The sequence below is a fragment of the Hyperolius riggenbachi genome, chromosome 1, assembly GCF_040937935.1.
Source record: "Hyperolius riggenbachi isolate aHypRig1 chromosome 1, aHypRig1.pri, whole genome shotgun sequence".
Lineage (NCBI taxonomy): Eukaryota > Metazoa > Chordata > Amphibia > Anura > Hyperoliidae > Hyperolius > Hyperolius riggenbachi.
The window spans coordinates 460,621,386-460,644,399 of record NC_090646.1 but is presented as its reverse complement, the minus strand read 5'-3'; the positions used below and the strand labels follow the sequence as shown (position 1 = coordinate 460,644,399).

At 49.8% G+C, this 23,014-nt stretch overlaps 1 protein-coding gene across 1 annotated transcript in view; it reads left to right on the top strand.

Annotated features, from left to right (window-relative positions):
• CRYBB2 (crystallin beta B2) overlaps nucleotides 1-23,014 on the top strand; it is a 58,285-nt gene that overhangs the window by 17,612 nt on the left and 17,659 nt on the right. Inside the window, exons 3-4 of the mRNA XM_068239048.1 lie at nucleotides 19,747-19,865; nucleotides 21,428-21,560. Coding sequence (XP_068095149.1) covers nucleotides 19,747-19,865; nucleotides 21,428-21,560 — 252 coding nt within the window. The remainder of the gene's footprint in view (nucleotides 1-19,746; nucleotides 19,866-21,427; nucleotides 21,561-23,014) is intronic.

The following is a 23,014-nucleotide window of genomic DNA, read 5'->3' as shown; positions in this document are numbered from 1 at the left end:
GGGTGATAGTGGTGGGAATTTCAAACAGCTGCTTTCTGTAAAAAGAACATTTGCTTGCAGCTTTTGGAGGAATGGACAGGAAGTGAAAAGATTTTGTGCTTTTAAACACATGCTATGTATACACCTAAACTGTACACCTTATCTGCTACCTATTTGCTAATAATCATAAAAAGATATAGGCAGGGTGAACACGCGCATGCATAAAAGGCAAAAAATTACAGTATTTGTGCTCGTACATGTTGGCTATGACCCACTATCTCTATGGAAATGCCGTACCTTGCTGAGACAAGTGCCAGGGCATCTTACTATGTTGTAACTTTTAACTTACTGTGAGCATGTATACAGCACTGGATGACGCTCTCGACTTCCTCTTTTCTTTAACTGCTTTTAATCATGCACATTTGAAGGTCTTGAGGGCCACACTAAATTGCAAAGGTGGTCCTAAATTGGCTTGTGGGCCTTGAGTTTGACACCTGAGCTACATAGCAAGGGGGAAATATGTCACTGGGACTTAAAGTAGTGGTGAATGCAGTAAAACAGAACACACAGTGCACTTGCTGCTCATATCACTTGCTCATACCAAGGTTTTACTAAGGGCTCTTTCACACCAGAATCCTTTTCTGCATTGTAACGCAAAGGCAGTTCTTTGCGTTAACCAAAGTAAAATGAAAGTCCATAGACTTTCATTTTACCTTTCACACCCAACGCTGCGTTTCGGTACGTTGCGGTTCCGACGCACCCAAGAGCGTCGATCCTTTTCCGTCAGGTTCAATTAATAGCTACCGCCGCTGATTGCGTCGCACCGCAGATTGCGTCGCACCGCAGATTCCCGACGACACGCCGCAGGGCATATAACGCATGCAGGAAATAGCTCCTGCATGCGTTGTCTGATGTGAAAGGGTGGATCTCACGGCCACTGGACAGAAGACAATTACAACACTCAGTAAAAGCTGACAATGGTCATAAATACAAATAACTACACAGATGGATGTAGCATTATATGCAAGCCCACTGTGATTTCAGCATATATGAAAACGAATCAAATAATTCCAAGGAAAGCACATCATCTCAGCTGCAGAGCAATCGTAGCAGGAATACATCAATAAATCAGATGTGGAGTGATTAGAAAACAAGCTGAGAAAACAGTAAAGAAATAAGGTTATGGTTAACTTGTAGGAGTCTCTTTAAAAAGATGTGACATCATCATTCACTGCTGCCCTCTACTGCACACCTGTTGTACTGCAGAGAACTGACAATAGAACAAGATTTTTTTCTGTTGGTGTTCAGTGGGATGGAAGGACCTGAAATGATAGTGAAGTGAGAATTAGTTATTGTGTGTGTTCTTGTACTCCAGGGCTACAGCAGGTAATTGTTTTCCCTGAGGGAAGCATGACCTTGATGGTAACCTTATATAGAAATTGAACCATTTCCACGGAATGATTGAACTCATCTGCAGGATTATGATATAATGGTCCATGCTAATTCCTGTATGTTTAGTAACACAGGGGATGCTAGCTGAAGGAGATAAACCATGTCCATTGCCCACACAACTCTTCTCACGGCTGCATAATGATTTAGTATGGAAAAAAAAATATATCACTAAGAGGCTGCAGTAATAAACAGCTAAACATGAAAGAATTATAATCTGTGCGCTCAAAGAGAAAACAGAAAGAATAAAATATGAAATGGAAAAGAGTTTTAAATATCAAAACTAATCCCAGCAGAAGAATAAATATTACAACTATTATTATCATTTACAATTTATATAGTGCCGCCAACTCCACATCACTTTACAGAGTATACATAGTCTTGTCATAAACTGTCCCTCAGAGGAGCTCACAATCTAATCCCTACCATAGTCATATGTCCATTGTAGTCTAGGGCCAATTTAGGGGGAAGCCAATTAACTTCTCTGTATGGAGTTGGAGTGTGGGAGGAAACCAGAGTGCCCGGAGGAAACCCACACAGACATGGGGAGAACATACAAACTCCATGCAGATAGGTCCCTGGCTGGCTATCCACTATGCCACTGAATATAGAAAGTATGAAGACAGTAAAAAGCTGTACATTAGACCAAAACTGCAGCTGCCCTCTCATATTTATTGTACAACTGTGTTCAATCTCATCACATTTATGTATCATAAGGGTCATCCGACTGAATATACAAAGTATTTAGGTAACCCCTCATACTATGGAGAGTAGAACTGAATCAATTGAAAGGAGTATTGCTTGCTTGAAAGGGGAGAAGCCAAACAGTAAGGGAAAAGTAAGGAGTGATTAGATTTGGCAGCAAGGTGCTGTAGTGGTTAGCGCTCTCGCCTTGCAGCACTGGGTCCCCGGTTCGTATCCCATGTACTATATGCATACAGTTTGCATGTTCTCCCCATGTCTGCATGGGATTTCTCCCATACAGATAAGCTAAATGGCTTCCTTCTATATCACCGGTGTCGAGCTCCCATCCTCACACATTTTTGGCACAGCTCAAACTAATTGATGAGACTTAAGCTCAACACACACCATACAATCTTGGTTGTACAGATTTACCAAATTTATGTAGTATAAGGGCCAACAGATTGAAAATACCTTAAGTGATTGATTGGATAAGCTGTTATACTACATGAAAGTGGTAAGATTGAACAACCAAGATTGTATGGTGTGTGTTGAGCCTTAACCAGGAAAGGTGTGGTTCATCAGGTGGAACACATTTCTTTATTTCTCAGTCCATCCTAAACAATGGCATGGATTTGGCCCTCGAGGGCTGAGTTTGACCCTAGATTACGATACATAGATTGATAGACATATGACTATGGTAGGGATTAGATTGTGAGCCCCTCTGAGGGACAGTTAAGTGAAAAGACAATACACTCTGTACAGCACTGTGGAAGATGTTGGCACTATATAAATAATAATAATTATAATAATAATAATAAATACATACAGTAGTAATTGGAAGACTTCAGGGACTTGTCCTATAATCTGATTGGTTTCTTTGGCCAGCCTCCAGCTTCCTCAAGCTAACACAAGGCTAGATCACTATCACATATCTCTACATATAATAACTGTTATGGGGCTGGCTGTTCTCTGCAAGTGATTACCAAATACAGACTCAGCACAAGTTATAGCATTACAAGCTATTATTAGTGACACTTCCTTTATTAGGTATTTACTTATTATTATGCATTATTATGTATTTATATAACACTGACATCTTCACAGAATACATCAAACAAGTTATGTCACTAAGTGTCCCTCAGAGGAGCTCACAATCTAACTCCGCCTACAGTCATAGTTTCATGCTCATATGTTTTTGGTATGTGGGAGGAGATTGGGGTGCCTGAAAGAAACTCCCCAAAAATACAGAGTGTACATACTCCAGATAATGTCCTGGCCAAGGTTTGAAATGTGATAACCACTGCACCACTACTGATATAATTCTCTGGGGTGATACATATAAGCTTAGAAACCAGGTAAACATTAGGGGTTGTTACGAAGTTTACCAGATATGCATTAGGATAGTAGCATAACTCATGTTAAATATCCACTATACATGTTTTAGGTATAATGTGCTTTACTGGATGACTTGGTAAGTGCTACGCTGGCCATGTGCATCAGTAATATATGCTATAATTTGGGCACCAGATGAGGGTGATAGTGGGATACTGGTAATGTTACCAATATTCTGCTAACAACTTAATTAACCTAGCTCTCACAATACTCCACCCCTACCTATGCCTTCACCCCCCCCCCCCCCCACGCACACACACACCTACTTTCCTGTCCTTAAAGGAATACACAAGGGATAGAAAAATCACAGGAGCAAGATAGGCAGGGATTATGGAACACTACACTTCTGAGTTGTCCTCTACTTTGTGTTACTGAAGCTGTTTACACAATTCTGCTGGCCCCTAGATTGGACAAATTGGTTCTAAATCCCATATTACTTTGTCTGTCCCTGGATTCTACATTCTAATCTCCACTCCACAGTCATGGATACACATAACATAGGCAATTGTGACAGAAGCCAAAGATATTAGAAATACATTTTTACTGTAGGAAGTATCCAGGGCCTACAGAGAAAGTGAAGTGGGAAGCCATGGTTATTCCATGGTGATAGTATTATTGACTGGAACTTAACCAAAGCTTTTTAAGAGAGCAGATTGAGTATAAATACCAGTAATGTTTGAGCTATATTTGCAAACTTTATTAAACAAAAATAAAAACTATATAGCCCCGTGAACTTAGGTCAACAGTTCCCACCAATAAAACTGCCCTCTCCCTTTCTCTTTGGACATATTGGACCTATTCATATTAAGGCTAGCTGCCATTACTGTACTTACTAACATAACAGAAATCCAATTATTTACGTAGTCCAATCCAAAGTCAGCTGAGCACCTTCATAATGAACACTGTACTTGTTTCATCTTTATATTTGTATTCTAGAAACAGACCCTGCACAGAAGCGGTGTGTGGTTTATTAGCTTGATATACAGCGGTTCAGTTTAATACATTCAGTACTGGGTGATAACAGCAATGGGAGTAATAATGAAAAAGAGTTGAGCCTTATGGTTGGTAAAGGAAACAGGAAAGTGAATATGTAATAGAGATACAAAAGATAACGCTCTATGTAACCTTACAACATACTGTTCTATAACGGAAATCTAAGATGCCAGCTCTGCTAGCACAGGCCAGCAACAGTGCTGGAACATAAGGAAAGTTGCAAACTATAGGCCAATTATTATTATGTGAACCTTTCAAGGGTTTTGTAAAGCTCTGTATAAAGTAAGTTGATTGTAGCTGTGTTAGTGCTCTCCTAACAACAAAAATTATAGTAGTCTTTTTAAATGCACTAAAAAAAGTTGATATAAGATGTAAAAATGGAATTGCTTACACACTAGTACTCAACATTTTTCAAGCTCTGTTGAAAGACATTTTCCTCTAATACAATGGAAATATCTAATACTGATAACTTTCTGGCATGGAGAGTGTTACTAACAACTATGTAACTCTAAACACATCCTGTGAGAAGGTCTGTGTTGTCTTGGAATAGATGTGGGTGCATGACTTTTGTCAATGCAGAAACAGCAAACATTAATCCCGGTGAAACAAATGTATTTATGTTTGCAACAGCAAGCCTAGCAACCATAGAGATGCAGCTGATAACATTAACTAGGCGTGAATGCTTCTCTCACTCCTCTAAATAGGTTTGTGGATTCCTTTCTTCTAGCTGCCATTCATTAATTTATATGCATATCTACAAGGTGCGGCCTTATCGTCTTGCTTAGTTAGTTATATGCGTTTTTCGATCTATTGGTTGTATAAATTAGAGTCACAACCTTCATTATTATTTAAGGACAACAGTATGGCCATGGAAGCGTACGTGACTATCAATGTCATCCAAGGGTGCAGCTAGACCTCAGTGGTACTACATCGGCCTCTTGCACACTGCAAGAAATTCAGATTCAGATTCCGCTTTTTAATCAGTTTTTACCTCCGATTCAGATTCAGATTTGCAGTGTGCAAGGAGCAAACTGCAAATCTGAATCTGAATCGGAAGTAAAAACAGATTAAAAAGCGGAATCTGAATCTGAATTGCTTGCAGTGTGCAAGAGGCCTAGGTCCCATTATATTACATGGATACATGTTTTGTTGATTTAGCTCTGCTAGGCTGGAGTGAAAGCTGATTGGATATGGCAATGCAGAGTAATGTCAAAACAGGAAGTATTCACGAATCTCACTTCCAAGTTTAATCCATGTTTAAATTGTTAAATTGACTGAGGTTGTAAAAAAATAAAGCAAATGGAAGAAAACACAGAAGGTGCTTGTTATAATATTAATTTGTCTAGCTTGATGTGCTCCCATTGTCATTTCAGGTCCCACCTGCTACACAGTTTTCTGGTTGTGTTCAGTGGGACCCACCCTACCAGCATCACACTCACTGACGCACCCTCCCAGCATCACACTCACTGTCCCACCCTCCCAGCATCACACTCACTGTCCCACCCTCCCAGCATCACACTTACTGTCCCAGCATCACGCTCACTGACGCACACTCCCAGCATCACACTCACTGTCCCACCCTCCCAGCATCACACTCACTGTCTCAGCATCACACTCACTGACACACCCTCCCAGCATCACACTCACTGTCCCACCCTCCCAGCATCACACTCACTGTCTCAGCATCACACTCACTGACACACCCTCCCAGCATCACACTCACTGTCTCAGCATCACACTCACTGTCCCACCCTCCCAGCATCACACTCACTGTCTCAGCATCACACTCACTGACACACCCTCCCAGCATCACACTCACTGTCCCACACTCCCAGCATCACACTCACTGTCCCACCCTCGCAGCATTACACTCACTGTCCCAGCATCACGCTCACTGTCCCACCCTCCCAGCATCACACTCACTGACCCATCTTCCCAGCATCACGCTCACTGTCCCACCCTCCCAGCATCACGCTCACTGACCCACCTTCCCAGCATCACGCTCACTGTCCCACACTCCCAGCATCACACTCACTGTCCCACCCTCCCAGCATCACGCTCACTGTCCCACCCTCCCAGCATCACACTCAGGGTCCCACCCTCCCAGCATCACGCTCACTGTCCCACGCTCCCAGCATCACACTCACTGTCCCACCCTCCCAGCATCACACTCACGGTCCCACCCTCCCAGCATCACGCTCACTGTCCCACGCTCCCAGCATCACACTCACTGTCCCACCCTCCCAGCATCACACTCAATGTCCCACCCTCCCAGCATCACACTTACTGTCCCACCCTCCCAGCATCACACTCACTTTCCCACCCTCCCAGCATCAAACTCACTGTCCCACCCTCCCAGCATCACACTCACTGTCCCACCCTCCCAGCATCACACTCACTGTACCACCCTCCCAGCATCACACTCACTGACCCACCCTCCCAGCATCACACTCACTGCCCCATGCTCCCAGCATCACACTCACTGACCCACCCTCCCAGCATCACACTCACTGTCCCACCCTCCCAGCATCACGCTCACTGTCCCACCCTCCCAGCATCACGCTCACTGACGCACCCTCCCAGCATCACACTCACTGTCCCACCCTCCCAGCATCACACTCACTGTCTCAGCATCACACTCACTGACACACCCTCCCAGCATCACACTCACTGTACCACACTCCCAGCATCACACTCACTGTCCCACCCTCGCAGCATTACACTCACTGTCCCAGCATCACGCTCACTGTCCCACCCTCCCAGCATCACACTCACTGACCCATCTTCCCAGCATCACGCTCACTGTCCCACCCTCCCAGCATCACGCTCACTGACCCACCTTCCCAGCATCACGCTCACTGTCCCACACTCCCAGCATCACACTCACTGTCCCACCCTCCCAGCATCACGCTCACTGTCCCACACTCCCAGCATCAAACTCACTGACCCACCCTCCCAGCATCACACTCACTGTCCCACCCTCCCAGCATCACACTCACGGTCCCACCCTCCCAGCATCACGCTCACTGTCCCACGCTCCCAGCATCACACTCACTGACCCACCCTCCCAGCATCACACTCACTGCCCCATGCTCCCAGCATCACACTCACTGACCCACCCTCCCAGCATCACACTCACTGTCCCACCCTCCCAGCATCACGCTCACTGTCCCACCCTCCCAGCATCACGCTCACTGACGCACCCTCCCAGCATCACACTCACTGTCCCACCCTCCCAGCATCACACTCACTGTCTCAGCATCACACTCACTGACACACCCTCCCAGCATCACACTCACTGTCCCACACTCCCAGCATCACACTCACTGTCCCACCCTCGCAGCATTACACTCACTGTCCCAGCATCACGCTCACTGTCCCACCCTCCCAGCATCACACTCACTGACCCATCTTCCCAGCATCACGCTCACTGTCCCACCCTCCCAGCATCACGCTCACTGACCCACCTTCCCAGCATCACGCTCACTGTCCCACACTCCCAGCATCACACTCACTGTCCCACCCTCCCAGCATCACGCTCACTGTCCCACACTCCCAGCATCAAACTCACTGACCCACCCTCCCAGCATCACACTCACTGTCCCACCCTCCCAGCATCACACTCACGGTCCCACCCTCCCAGCATCACGCTCACTGTCCCACGCTCCCAGCATCACACTCACTGTCCCACCCTCCCAGCATCACACTCAATGTCCCACCCTCCCAGCATCACACTTACTGTCCCACCCTCCCAGCATCACACTCACTTTCCCACCCTCCCAGCATCAAACTCACTGTCCCACCCTCCCAGCATCACACTCACTGTCCCACCCTCCCAGCATCACACTCACTGTCCCACCCTCCCAGCATCACACTCACTGTCCCACCCTCACAGCATCACACTCACTGTCCCACCCTCCCAGCATCACACTCACTGACCCACCCTCCCAGCATCACACTCACTGCCCCATGCTCCCAGCATCACACTCACTGACCCACCCTCCCAGCATCACACTCACTGTCCCACCCTCCCAGCATCACGCTCACTGTCCCACCCTCCCAGCATCACGCTCACTGACGCACCCTCCCAGCATCACACTCACTGTCCCACCCTCCCAGCATCACACTCACTGTCTCAGCATCACACTCACTGACACACCCTCCCAGCATCACACTCACTGTCCCACCCTCTCAGCATCACACTCACTGACACACCCTCCCAGCATCACACTCACTGTCTCAGCATCACACTCACTGTCCCACCCTCCCAGCATCACACTCACTGTCTCAGCATCACACTCACTGACACACCCTCCCAGCATCACACTCACTGTCCCACACTCCCAGCATCACACTCACTGTCCCACCCTCGCAGCATTACACTCACTGTCCCAGCATCACGCTCACTGTCCCACCCTCCCAGCATCACACTCACTGACCCACCTTCCCAGCATCACGCTCACTGTCCCACCCTCCCAGCATCACGCTCACTGTCTCAGCATCACACTCACTGACACACCCTCCCAGCATCACACTCACTGTCCCACCCTCTCAGCATCACACTCACTGACACACCCTCCCAGCATCACACTCACTGTCTCAGCATCACACTCACTGTCCCACCCTCCCAGCATCACACTCACTGTCTCAGCATCACACTCACTGACACACCCTCCCAGCATCACACTCACTGTCCCACACTCCCAGCATCACACTCACTGTCCCACCCTCGCAGCATTACACTCACTGTCCCAGCATCACGCTCACTGTCCCACCCTCCCAGCATCACACTCACTGACCCACCTTCCCAGCATCACGCTCACTGTCCCACCCTCCCAGCATCACGCTCACTGACCCACCTTCCCAGCATCACGCTCACTGTCCCACACTCCCAGCATCACACTCACTGTCCCACCCTCCCAGCATCACACTCACTGTCCCACACTCCCAGCATCAAACTCACTGACCCACCTTCCCAGCATCACACTCACTGTCCCACCCTCCCAGCATCACACTTACTGTCCCACCCTCCCAGCATCACACTCACTGTCCCACCCTCCCAGCATCACACTCACTGACTCACCCTCCCAGCATCACACTCACTGTCCCACCCTCCCAGCATCACACTCACTGTCCCACCCTCCCAGCATCACACTCACTGTACCACCCTCCCAGCATCACACTCACTGTCCCACCCTCACAGTATCACACTCACTGTCCCACCCTCCCAGCATCACACTCACTGACCCACCCTCCCAGCATCACACTCACTGCCCCATGCTCCCAGCATCACGCTCACTGACCCACCCTCCCAGCATCACGCTCACTGTCCCACCCTCCCAGCATCACGCTCACTGTCCCACCCTCCCAGCATCACGCTCACTGTCCCACCCTCCCAGCATCACGCTCACTGTCCCACCCTCCCAGCATCACACTCACTGTCCCACCCTCCCAGCATCACCCTCACTGTCCCACCCTCCCAGCATCACACTCACTGTCCCACCCTCCCAGCATCACACTCACTGTCCCACCCTCCCAGCATCACACTCACTGTCCCACCCTCCCAGCATCACACTCACTGTACCACCCTCCCAGCATCACACTCACTGTCCCACCCTCACAGCATCACACTCACTGTCCCACCCTCCCAGCATCACACTCACTGACCCACCCTCCCAGCATCACACTCACTGTCCCACCCTCACAGCATCACACTCACTGACCCACCCTCCCAGCATCACACTCACTGCCCCATGCTCCCAGCATCACAATCACTGACCCACCCTCCCAGCATCACACTCACTGTCCCACCCTCCCAGCATCACACTCACTGTCCCACCCTCCCAGCATTATGCTCACTGTCCCACCCTCCCAGCATCACACTCACTGTCCCACCCTCCCAGCATCACACTCACTGTCCCACCCTCCCAGCATCACACTCACTGTCCCACACTCCCAGCATCACACTCACTGACCCACCCTCCCAGCATCACACTCACTGCCCCATGCTCCCAGCATCACAATCACTGACCCACCCTCCCAGCATCACACTCACTGTCCCACCCTCCCAGCATCACACTCACTGTCCCACCCTCCCAGCATTACGCTCACTGTCCAACCCTCCCAGCATCACGCTCACTGTCCCACCCTCCCAGCATCACGCTCACTGTCCCACACTCCCAGCATCACATTTACTGACCCACCCTCCCAGCATCACACTCACTGTCCCACCCTCCCAGCATCACACTCACTGTCCCACCCTCCCAGCATCACACTCACTGTCCCACCCGCCCAGCATCACACTCACTGTCCCACCCTCCCAGCATCACACTCAATGTCCCACCCTCCCAGCATCACACTCACTGTCCCACCCTCCCAGCATCACACTCACTGTCCCACCCTCCCAGCATCACACTCACTGTCCCACCCTCCCAGCATCACACTCACTGTCCCACCCTCCCAGCATCACACTCACTGTACCACCCTCCCAGCATCACACTCACTGTCCCACCCTCACAGCATCACACTCACTGTCCCACCCTCACAGCATCACACTCACTGTCCCACCCTCCCAGCATCACACTTAATGTCCCACCCTCCCAGCATCACACTCACTGTCCCACCCTCCCAGCATCACACTCACTGTCCCACCCTCCCAGCATCACGCTCACTGTCCCACCCTCCCAGCATCACGCTCACTGTCCCACCCTCCCAGCATCACGCTCAATGTCCCACCCTCCCAGCATCACGCTCACTGTCCCACCCTCCCAGCATCACACTCACTGTCCCACCCTCCCAGCATCACACTCACTGTCCCACCCTCCCAGCATCACACTCACTGTCCCACCCTCCCAGCATCACACTTACTGTCCCACCCTCCCAGCATCACACTCACTGTACCACCCTCCCAGCATCACACTCACTGTCCCACCCTCCCAGCATCACACTCACTGTCCCACCCTCCCAGCATCCCACTCACTGACCCACCCTCCCAGCATCACACTCACTGTCCCACCCTTCCAGCATCACACTCACTGTCCCACCCTCCCAGCATCACACTCACTGTCCCACCCTCCCAGCATCACACTCACTGTCCCACCCTCCCAGCATCACACTCACTGTACAACCCTCCCAGCATCACACTCACTGTCCCACCCTCACAGCATCACACTCACTGTCCCATCCTCCCAGCATCACACTCACTGACCCACCCTCCCAGCATCACACTCACTGCCCCACCCTCCCAGCATCACACTCACTGTCCCACCCTCCCAGCATCACACTCACTGCCCCACCCTCCCAGCATCACACTCACTGTCCCACCCTCCCAGCATCCCACTCACTGTCCCACCCTCCCAGCATCACGCTCACTGACCCACACTCCCAGCATCACGCTCACTGACCCACCCTCCCAGCATCACGCTCACTGTCCCACCCTCCCAGCATCACACTCACTGTCCCACCCTTCCAGCATCACACTCACTGTCCCACCCTCCCAGCATCACACTCACTGTCCCACCCTCCCAGCATAACACTCAATGCCCCACCCTCCCAGCATCACACTCACTGTCCCACCCTCTCAGCATCACACTCACTGTCCCACCCTCCCAGCATCAAACTCACTGTCCCACCCTCCCAGCATCACACTCACTGTCCCACCCTCCCAGCATCACACTCACTGTCCCACCCTCCCAGCATCACACTCACTGTCCCACCCTCCCAGCATCACACTCACTGTCCCACCCTCCCAGCATCACACTCACTGTACCACCCTCACAGCATCACACTCACTGTCCCACCCTCCCAGCATCACACTCACTGACCCACCCTCCCAGCATCACACTCACTGCCCCACGCTCCCAGCATCACACTCACTGACCCACCCTCCCAGCATCACACTCACTGTCCCACCCTCCCAGCATCACACTCACTGTCCCACCCTCCCAGCATCACACTCACTGTACCACCCTCCCAGCATCACACTCACTGTCCCACCCTCACAGCATCACACTCACTGTCCCACCCTCCCAGCATCACACTCACTGACCCACCCTCCCAGCATTACACTCACTGCCCCACGCTCCCAGCATCACACTCACTGACCCACCCTCCCAGCATCACGCTCACTGTCCCACCCTCCCAGCATCACGCTCACTGTCCCACCCTCCCAGCATCACGCTCACTGTCCCACCCTCCCAGCATCACGCTCACTGTCCCACCCTCCCAGCATCACGCTCACTGTCCCACCCTCCCAGCATCACGCTCAATGTCCCACCCTCCCAGCATCACCCTCACTGTCCCACCCTCCCAGCATCACCCTCACTGTCCCACCCTCCCAGCATCACACTCACTGTCCCACCCTCCCAGCATCACACTCACTGTCCCACCCTCCCAGCATCACACTCACTGTCCCACCCTCCCAGCATCACACTCACTGTCCCACCCTCCCAGCATCACACTCACTGTCCCACCCTCCCAGCATCACACTCACTGTCCCACCCTCCCAGCATCACACTCACTGTACCACCCTCCCAGCATCACACTCACTGTCCCACCCTCACAGCATCACACTCACTGTCCCACCCTCCCAGCATCACACTCACTGTCCCACCCTCCCAGCATCACACTCAATGTCCCACCCTCCCAGCATCACACTCACTGTCCCACCCTCCCAGCATCACGCTCACTGTCCCACCCTCCCAGCATCACGCTCACTGTCCCACCCTCCCAGGATCACGCTCACTGTCCCACCCTCCCAGGATCACGCTCACTGTCCCACCCTCCCAGCATCACGCTCAATGTCCCACCCTCCCAGCATCACGCTCACTGTCCCACCCTCCCAGCATCACGCTCACTGTCCCACCCTCCCAGCATCACGCTCACTGTCCCACCCTCCCAGCATCACGCTCACTGTCCCACCCTCCCAGCATCACGCTCACTGTCCCACCCTCCCAGCATCACACTCACTGTCCCACCCTCCCAGCATCACACTCACTGTACCACCCTCCCAGCATCACACTCACTGTCCCACCCTCCCAGCATCACACTCACTGTCCCACCCTCCCAGCATCACACTCACTGACCCACCCTCCCAGCATCACACTCACTGACCCACCCTCCCAGCATCACACTCACTGTCCCACCCTCCCAGCATCACACTCACTGTCCCCCCCCTTCCAGCATCACACTCACTGTCCCACCCTCCCAGCATCACACTCAATGTCCCACCCTCCCAGCATCACACTCACTGTCCCACCCTCCCAGCATCACGCTCACTGTCCCACCCTCCCAGCATCACGCTCACTGTCCCACACTCCCAGCATCACGCTCACTGACCCACCCTCCCAGCATCACGCTCACTGTCCCACCCTCCCAGCATCACACTCACTGTCCCACCCTCCCAGCATCACACTCACTGTCCCACCCTCCCAGCATCACACTCACTGTCCCACCCTCCCAGCATCACACTCACTGTCCCACCCTCCCAGCATCACACTCACTGTCCCACCCTCCCAGCATCACACTCACTACCCCATGCTCCCAGCATCACACTCACTGACCCACCCTCCCAGCATCACACTCACTGACCCACCCTCCCAGCATCACACTCACTGTCCCACCCTCCCAGCATCACACTCACTGTCCCACCCTCCCAGCATCACACTCACTGTCCCACCCGCCCAGCATCACACTCACTGTCCCACCCTCCCAGCATCACACTCAATGTCCCACCCTCCCAGCATCACACTCACTGTCCCACCCTCCCAGCATCACACTCACTGTCCCACCCTCCCAGCATCACACTCACTGTCCCACCCTCCCAGCATCACACTCACTGTCCCACCCTCCCAGCATCACACTCACTGTCCCACCCTCCCAGCATCACACTCACTGTACCACCCTTCCAGCATCACACTCACTGTCCCACCCTCCCAGCATCACGCTCACTGTCCCACCCTCCCAGCATCACGCTCACTGTCCCACCCTCCCAGCATCACGCTCACTGTCCCACCCTCCCAGCATCACGCTCACTGTCCCACACTCCCAGCATCACGCTCACTGACCCACCCTCCCAGCATCACGCTCACTGTCCCACCCTCCCAGCATCACGCTCACTGTCCCACCCTCCCAGCATCACGCTCACTGTCCCACCCTCCCAGCATCACACTCACTGTCCCACCCTCCCAGCATCACACTCACTGTCCCACCCTCCCAGCATCACACTCACTGTCCCACCCTCCCAGCATCACACTCACTGTCCCACCCTCCCAGCATCACACTCACTGTCCCACCCTCCCAGCATCACACTCACTGTCCCACCCTCCCAGCATCACACTCACTGTCCCACCCTCCCACCATCACACTCACTGTCCCACCCTCCCACCATCACACTCACTGTCCCACCCTCCCAGCATCACACTCACTGTCCCACCCTCCCAGCATCACACTCAATGTCCCACCCTCCCAGCATCACACTCACTGTCCCACCCTCCCAGCATCACACTCACTGTCCCACCCTCCCAGCATCAAACTCACTGTCCCACCCTCCCAGCATCACACTCACTGTCCCACCCTCCCAGCATCACACTCACTGTACCACCCTCCCAGCATCACACTCACTGTCCCACCCTCACAGCATCACACTCACTGTCCCACCCTCCCAGCATCACACTCACTGACCCACCCTCCCAGCATCACACTCACTGCCCCACGCTCCCAGCATCACACTCACTGACCCACCCTCCCAGCATCACACTCACTGTCCCACCCTCCCAGCATCACACTCACTGTCCCACCCTCCCAGCATCACACTCACTGTCCCACCCTCCCAGCATCACACTCACTGTCCCACCCTCCCAGCATCACACTCACTGTACCACCCTCCCAGCATCACACTCACTGTCCCACCCTCCCAGCATCACACTCACTGACCCACCCTCCCAGCATCACACTCACTGTCCCACCCTCCCAACATCACACTCACTGACCCACCCTCCCAGCATCACACTCACTGTCCCACCCTCCCAGCATCACACTCACTGTACCACCCTCCCAGCATCACACTCATTGTCCCACCCTCACAGCATCACACTCACTGTCCCACCCTCCCAGCATCACACTCACTGACCCACCCTCCCAGCATCACACTCACTGCCCCATGCTCCCAGCATCACACTCACTGACCCACCCTCCCAACATCACACTCACTGACCCACCCTCCCAGCATCACACTCACTGTCCCACCCTCCCAGCATCACACTCATTGTCCCACCCTCACAGCATCACACTCACTGTCCCACCCTCCCAGCATCACACTCACTGACCCACCCTCCCAGCATCACACTCACTGCCCCATGCTCCCAGCATCACACTCACTGTCCCACCCTCCCAGCATCACACTCACTGTCCCACCCTCCCAGCATCACACTCACTGTCCCACCCTCACAGCATCACACTCACTGTCCCACCCTCCCAGCATCACACTCACTGACCCACAATCCCAGCATCACACTCACTGCCCCATGCTCCCAGCATCACACTCACTGACCCACCCTCCCAGCATCACATTCACTGTCCCAGCATCACGCTCACTGACACACCCTCCCAACATCACACTCACTGTCCCACCCTCCCAGCATCACACTCACTGTCCCACCCTTCCAGCATCACGTTCACTGTCCCACACTCCCAGCATCACACTCACTGACCCACCCTCCCAGCATCACACTCACTGTCCCACCCTCCCAGCATCACACTCACTGTCCCACCCTCCCATCATCACACTCACTGTCCCACCCTCCCAGCATCACACTTACTGTCCCACCCTCCCAGCATCACACTCACTGTCCCACCCTCCCAGCATCACACTCACTGTCCCACCCTCCCAGCATCACACTCACTGTCTTACCCTCCCAGCATCACACTCATTGTCCCACCCTCACAGCATCACACTCACTGTCCCACCCTCCCAGCATCACACTCACTGACCCACCCTCCCAGCATCACACTCACTGCCCCATGCTCCCAGCATCACACTCACTGACCCACCCTCCCAGCATCACACTCACTGTCCCAGCATCACGCTCACTGACACACCCTCCCAGCATCACACTCACTGTCCCACCCTCCCAGCATCACACTTACTGTCCCACCCTTCCAGCATCACGCTCACTGTCCCACACTCCCAGCATCACGCTCACTGACACACCTTTCCAGCATCACGCTCACTGATCCTCCCTCCCAGCATCACGCTCACTGATACACCCTCCCAGCATCACGCTAACTGACACACCCTCCCAGCATCACATTCAATAACCCATCTGTAACGATTGTGGAACTTTGTTCGTGATCAGCGCACAACGCGTGCGCTGGAAATCCTCCACAAGCGTGTAATTGCAGGAACCCAGCAAAAGGTGCTACGCACCCGTAGAGGGAAATTCCTGTCGGCAGATGGCGCTGAGGAGTGCAGAGGAACCAATCCTCTGTGCCTCCACAAATGCCAGACAGGAATTGTACGAAGCGCAGAACGCAATCGCAAGAGATGCGATTGCGAATGAGAACGAGCAAAGGGACAGGTTGTATGTGTGTGCGCCAATCTAGTCGCCACCCCGCGACAGCGCACACACAACAGCAGATAAGAAACAGAAATGCAACCGCAAGAAAGGCGATTGCCAAAAGTGACACAAGGCAGATCAGAACAGAATACTAGGATAGCAAAGGCACAGCAAATCATACAATAAGGAGATACGGAAAATAACAAACGCTAACTGAACGCGAACACCGCACTCATTCGCAACAGTGCACGCGTTCATGCGTGGTCTCCACGTGATAAGCACAATAGAGACAAGCACGCCTAACTAACCATCGACAGACAAACATGTAACAGAGGACGCGAGCGCTTGCTTAACGGTTACCTCACCGAGCCTCCAGCAAGCGTTCGTAGCTGACAAGACAGACACACGAAAACAAGGACAAGCGAGCGATAGGATCCACAGCACTAGCGAAAGTGGCTAGCGCGATCCAGGAAGACAGAACAGACAGATCCACAGCGCTAGAGCAAGATGCTAGTGCGATCCAGGTACAGAGTAGCAGAACAGAAAGATCCACAGCACTAGCGCTAGGCGAGTGCGATCCAGGCAGACAGAGTAGCAGAACAGAAGGATCCACAGCACTAGCGGAAAGTGGCCAGCGCGATCCAAGGAGACAGAACAGAAGGATCCACAGCGCTAGCGCAAGATGCTAGTGCGATCCAAGTGAGACAGATCAGAAGAGATAGCTGGTAGCAACCGCTGCACCAGCTATACTCCAAGAACAGAGATCAGAACCATTTCCTGTCGACCACCGCTGGGACAGGACAATCGCAACAGAACAAACAAACAGATAAGCAATCCTAACTGCACTAAGGAAACCTGCCTAGTGCAGTTTTCCAGGAATTACTCTAAGCTGATCTTCAAACAGAGAGTAGGGCTGACACCCCTCCAGGAGTGTTACACAGGACTAAATCCTTATGACCAGAGAAGCATTGTGGGAAACACATAGTACTTATAGTACACGCCTCCAATGGATGTGGCCAGGCAATTTGCATGACAACGTATGCAAATTCCTCAGCAAGCACAAGCTGCAAAACTGACAGAAGCTCTTCTTTCCAGAGTCCTGCAGCATGCAAACCTAAACAATGGTCAAAAAGCTGCCTGCCTGCACAGGCAGCTGAGCAGATCATTACACCATCGTCCCAGCACCATACTGACTGACCTACCTTCCCAGCATCATGTTCACTGTCCCACCCTCCCAGCATCACACTCACTGACTCACCTTCCCAGTATCAGGCTCACTGTCCCACCCTCTCAGCATCACGCTCACTGACACACCTTTCCAGCGTCATGCTCACTGTCCCACCCACCCAGCATCACACTTACTGTCCTACCCTCCCAGCATCACCCTCACTGTCCCACACTCCCAGCATCACGCTCACTGACACACCTTTCCAGCATCACACTCACTGATCTACCCTCCCAGCATCACCCTCACTGTCCCACACTCCCAGCATCACGCTCACTGACACACCTTTCCAGCGTCACACTCACTGATCTACCCTCCCAGCATCACGTTCACTGATCCACCCTTCCAGCATCACGCTCACTGACACACCCTCCCAGCATCACATTCAATAACCCATCGTCCCAGCACCATACTCACTGACCCACCTTCCCAGCATCATGTTCACTGTCCCACCCTCCCAGCATCACACTTACTGAGACACCTTTCCAGCATCACACTTACTGACCTGCCCTCAACAGCATCACGCTCAATGACCAACCCTCCCAGGATTGCACTCACTGACCCATCCTCCCAGCAGGAGTAGGGGTCTTGCATTTGTTCCCATCTACTTCTTGTGGACTACAAAGTCCCTCCTCCTCATTTAGACACATGGGGCCATATGCAATCCACTTTTTCACCTGAGTTTTCTCAGAGGTGATATTTTCACAACTTGTAAATAAAATGCCTTTTACAACACCAGCAAGCAAACAAACACTGAAAATAATTTTGACAGTTCGTTTTCACCTACTTTTTGGTACTTTTTACATTGCAAAGTGCTAAAAAGTTAATTTAACTTAAAGATGAAAAATTATCACCTAGGAGAAAACTCAGGTGAAAAAGTGAATTGCATATGGGCCATGGTTTCTACTGTGATGTAGGAAATTTGAGAAATGTAGACCTATGTCTATTTTTCTTCCTGCTTTGTCTATCACATGCTCACTTCTTACTAACCCAACTGTTAGCCACAGCAAAGGAGAAGGAAAGCTGAGTTGTACTTTAGTTTCAAGCACATGTTGCCAATGAAAATCAGAAACCAGTATACTGCGCAGCACAAATTACAAACTTTATATATGTGTCTATATATATATATATATAAATATATATATATATTTATATATATATATATATATATATATATATATATATATATATATATATATATATTTAAGCGTCCCGTTTATCCGGAACTCAACTAACCAGCATCTCATCCAACCAGCACAAATCCTCTGCTGTGCCTGGGTTCCATGGCTTTACCAAGGTTAATATACTTTCAGTTACTGTATTTTAACAACTGAAACAGAGTTAATAGTCTGTATATAGAGTGCTGTATAGCACTGTATTAGCTCAGCCTGTTTTTAACATTGAGTCTCAAGAAATTAGAAAGTACAACTATCTGGCACCCTCTTAATTTGTTTTGCCTTTGTTTTCCAGATTGTCATCTTTGAGCAAGAAAACTTCCAAGGCCGCTGCCATGAACTCAGTGGACCCTGTACCAACCTAAAAGAGGCTGGTATGGAGAAAGTTGGCTCAATCCTCGTACACTCTGGACCGTAAGTATCAAAGCATCATACAGATGTCTCATGAAATCCTTTATTTTTATATTGTAAGATTTCTAACCTGTGAACTACTGTATATCAGCTGTTGAGAAACCCATACTTAACATGACACTTTATTTTTTTCTATTTTTCTATTTAATAATATCAACCTTCTGTTTACATATCATATTGAAAGAGATGCTATATTCAGAATTACCAAGATATACATAATCTAGATTTGAGTAAAAAATACAAAAATTATGCTTTCAGAAATCTTTTGAGGGTAACAGATTTACAAGTCTTTCAACATTCAGTTGTTTCATTTATACATAATAACCTTAAAGATGCTATGCAGCCGATGGCCATTCAGGGAGATAAGCACAGATGAATGAGACTGAAGGTAGTGTATCACTAGACGTTTCTTTCCCAGAATGTAATAACTGGTCACAGAACACCAGCCAGCCAGTGCTAGTTGTCCAGCAGTCCCACCACAGCTCACAAAAGTAGCAGGGAAGAAAGGACACAGCACACCAAGGGTAAGAGGTACTGGAGCTTTCAGGAAGTAACACACAACCTGTGTCCACCCAAAAAGTGTTGTATGTTACTTCCTGAAAACTGCAATACACCTTTTGTCCTTTTGTAGTCAAACAATAGACAGGCATGCTTCGGTTGGCAGCACAGTTGCTGGTCCAAAAACACATAGATGCAGAAAACAAACAAGAGAGGAGGCTGGGTTGTGTAGACAGATATTTTTCTGCAGGTAATTTCATCAGTAATTTCAACTCAGGCCGATTGCAGTTTGAAGTCACTTTGATACCTTTTCCAGATGGATATAAGCCTTGTTCTACTGATCCAGCTCAAGCTGAAGTCAGACAGCGATCTGAACTCCAAACTCTGTCTACACAAACCCTAAAAAGACATCCTATTAGAAATCTGAGGTTTGCTATTACATATTCAGAACAATTGATTAAACAATTGGTCCTTGTTATACCATATGTTTTTATGACAGATTCACTTTGAAACAATACATAGAGGTATATTATACAATCAACAATCTCCACGTAACTTTGATTGCAAGATTTATTTTCCTTGCATGTCGGTTCTCCCACCATCACTAGAAAAGCAGAACTATGTTAACTAGTGCATTGATGATTTGGAGAGTCAATCACATAGACAGTGATGGAACAATACTTTATCTTGTTGTTCTACTAGATTTACAAACACACCCTAGATTTTGTGGCCAGTGGTTCCTTCTGAGGTTTAGAAACCTAGAAATATTCCTGGCGAGTTGATAGGGTAGATATTTTTAGTAAAAGTATGTATCTATCATCCCCTTCCAGTAGTTGTTGAAAGTAAATTTTAAAAGGCCGCATAAAACTTTGTCTAAAGTCAGCCACAAGTTCCTGAGACGAAACAGGTCTTTATCTTTAGGGTCTGTTTTTGGTGTACACTATTACTATAACTTTTATTGTGTTCTTTATAATTATATACAAATGTTGAGAATAAGTTGTTAGGACATCTAGGTCTATCACTTATATCCAGAAATGTAATCTTGATATTTTGATTGTATTCCTCAGCTGGGTAGGATATGAACAGCTAAACTGCAAGGGAGAGCAATTTGTGTTTGAGAAGGGAGAGTACCCCCGCTGGGACTCCTGGACTAACAGCAGAAGAAGTGACAGCATCGCCTCTCTGAGACCTATCAAAGTGGTAAGGCTACACACACATCCTGCCATTGCATTTCTTAGCATTACTTATTAATATTGATTGTGTTAATAAAATGGAAAAATGTATTATCAGCTTTCTAGAAAGTGTCAGCAGTAATCTGCCTGCTGCTGGCTCCCCACACAGAGTGATAATAATAATAGTAATACATTCTTGTGTTCACCTCACGGCAGTTGAAAGGCTTCCTGTGTCATGACCTTAGTGGATTATTTACTACAGAAATTATTTTCATGAATCTGTGTATATTTCAAATATAAACGTCCAAACAGAGCTTTCTGCATTTTGTGAATGCCTTACAAACAAAAATTCAGCACTGCCCTGCATCTCTTAATTTTGGGGGCTGTTTTCTTTAGGTAATGGGGTCTGTTCCCCCTTCCCCACACCTAAAGAAAATAGCACCCAGAAGAGGTAAGAGATAAAGTAGTCCTACCTCTCCATAGAGGAACACTAAGCATGGACATGGTAGCTATTGAGTTAGGTCACTGGAATTAGATCATATCATAGCAGCCCGAGCGTCATAAACAAAGACAAGAGAGAGAAGAGGCCATACATTCCACTGCCTACAGAAAATAGTAAAATAGAACCTGATTTGTAAGTCCTCTTTCAACAGAAGTTGGACTGTGAGCTTGTTGGACAGATCAGGCTCCCACCTGCCAGCTATCAAGCACCTACCAACTGAAATTTGATTTAACAGAAGGGCAATGTTTTGAAAGCCCATGTATGTTACCTGACGGCTAAAATGGCATCACGGGAAACACCTGAGTGCGGTCCCATAAACACTCAGATATGACTATGTGCAGTAAATGCTTCTGCATTGCCGATGCTGAGCTCTGGCAAGTGCCCGACAGGTGTATGTAAGCAGCTGATAGCTGATGGACAAAGGCCTTACAGATTCAGGGCAATGCTGAACTAATCTATGGTTTTACGTTACTAAACTATGGCTTTGCGTTACCTTTATTCAATGTAGACATTTTCACAGTTTTACTTCAGTTTATTAGATTCATTCTAGAAGCAACATCTACTTTTTTCCTTAGTATACAAGCTATACAGTATTGATGAACAACTATGGTGAGATGCTAGCAGTACTTGCTTATTAGGTAGGAAGAAACCAACATCAGACAAGGTTTACTTTAGAGATGGTCAGTAAGTCAGTTTTAAAAGAAAGAAAGTAGGATTTGGATCATCCTCAACACATGGAACAACCATCATATTGGTGTACCTAGTTTAAGGATAAGTTAAGCCTATTTATCTATTTAACAACTTGGCACACTTCACAACTTCAGAATGGTCTATTGCTTTTCCTTAAGGGGAATGAATAGGGCACTGTTTATTGACCATTAAGTGAAGTGCAAAGCCAAACATTAGAACAACAGTGCATTCATTTTATTCTTTGAATTCCTGTTTGTTGTGCACTAAACTGAAATGACTGCTTATGCTTG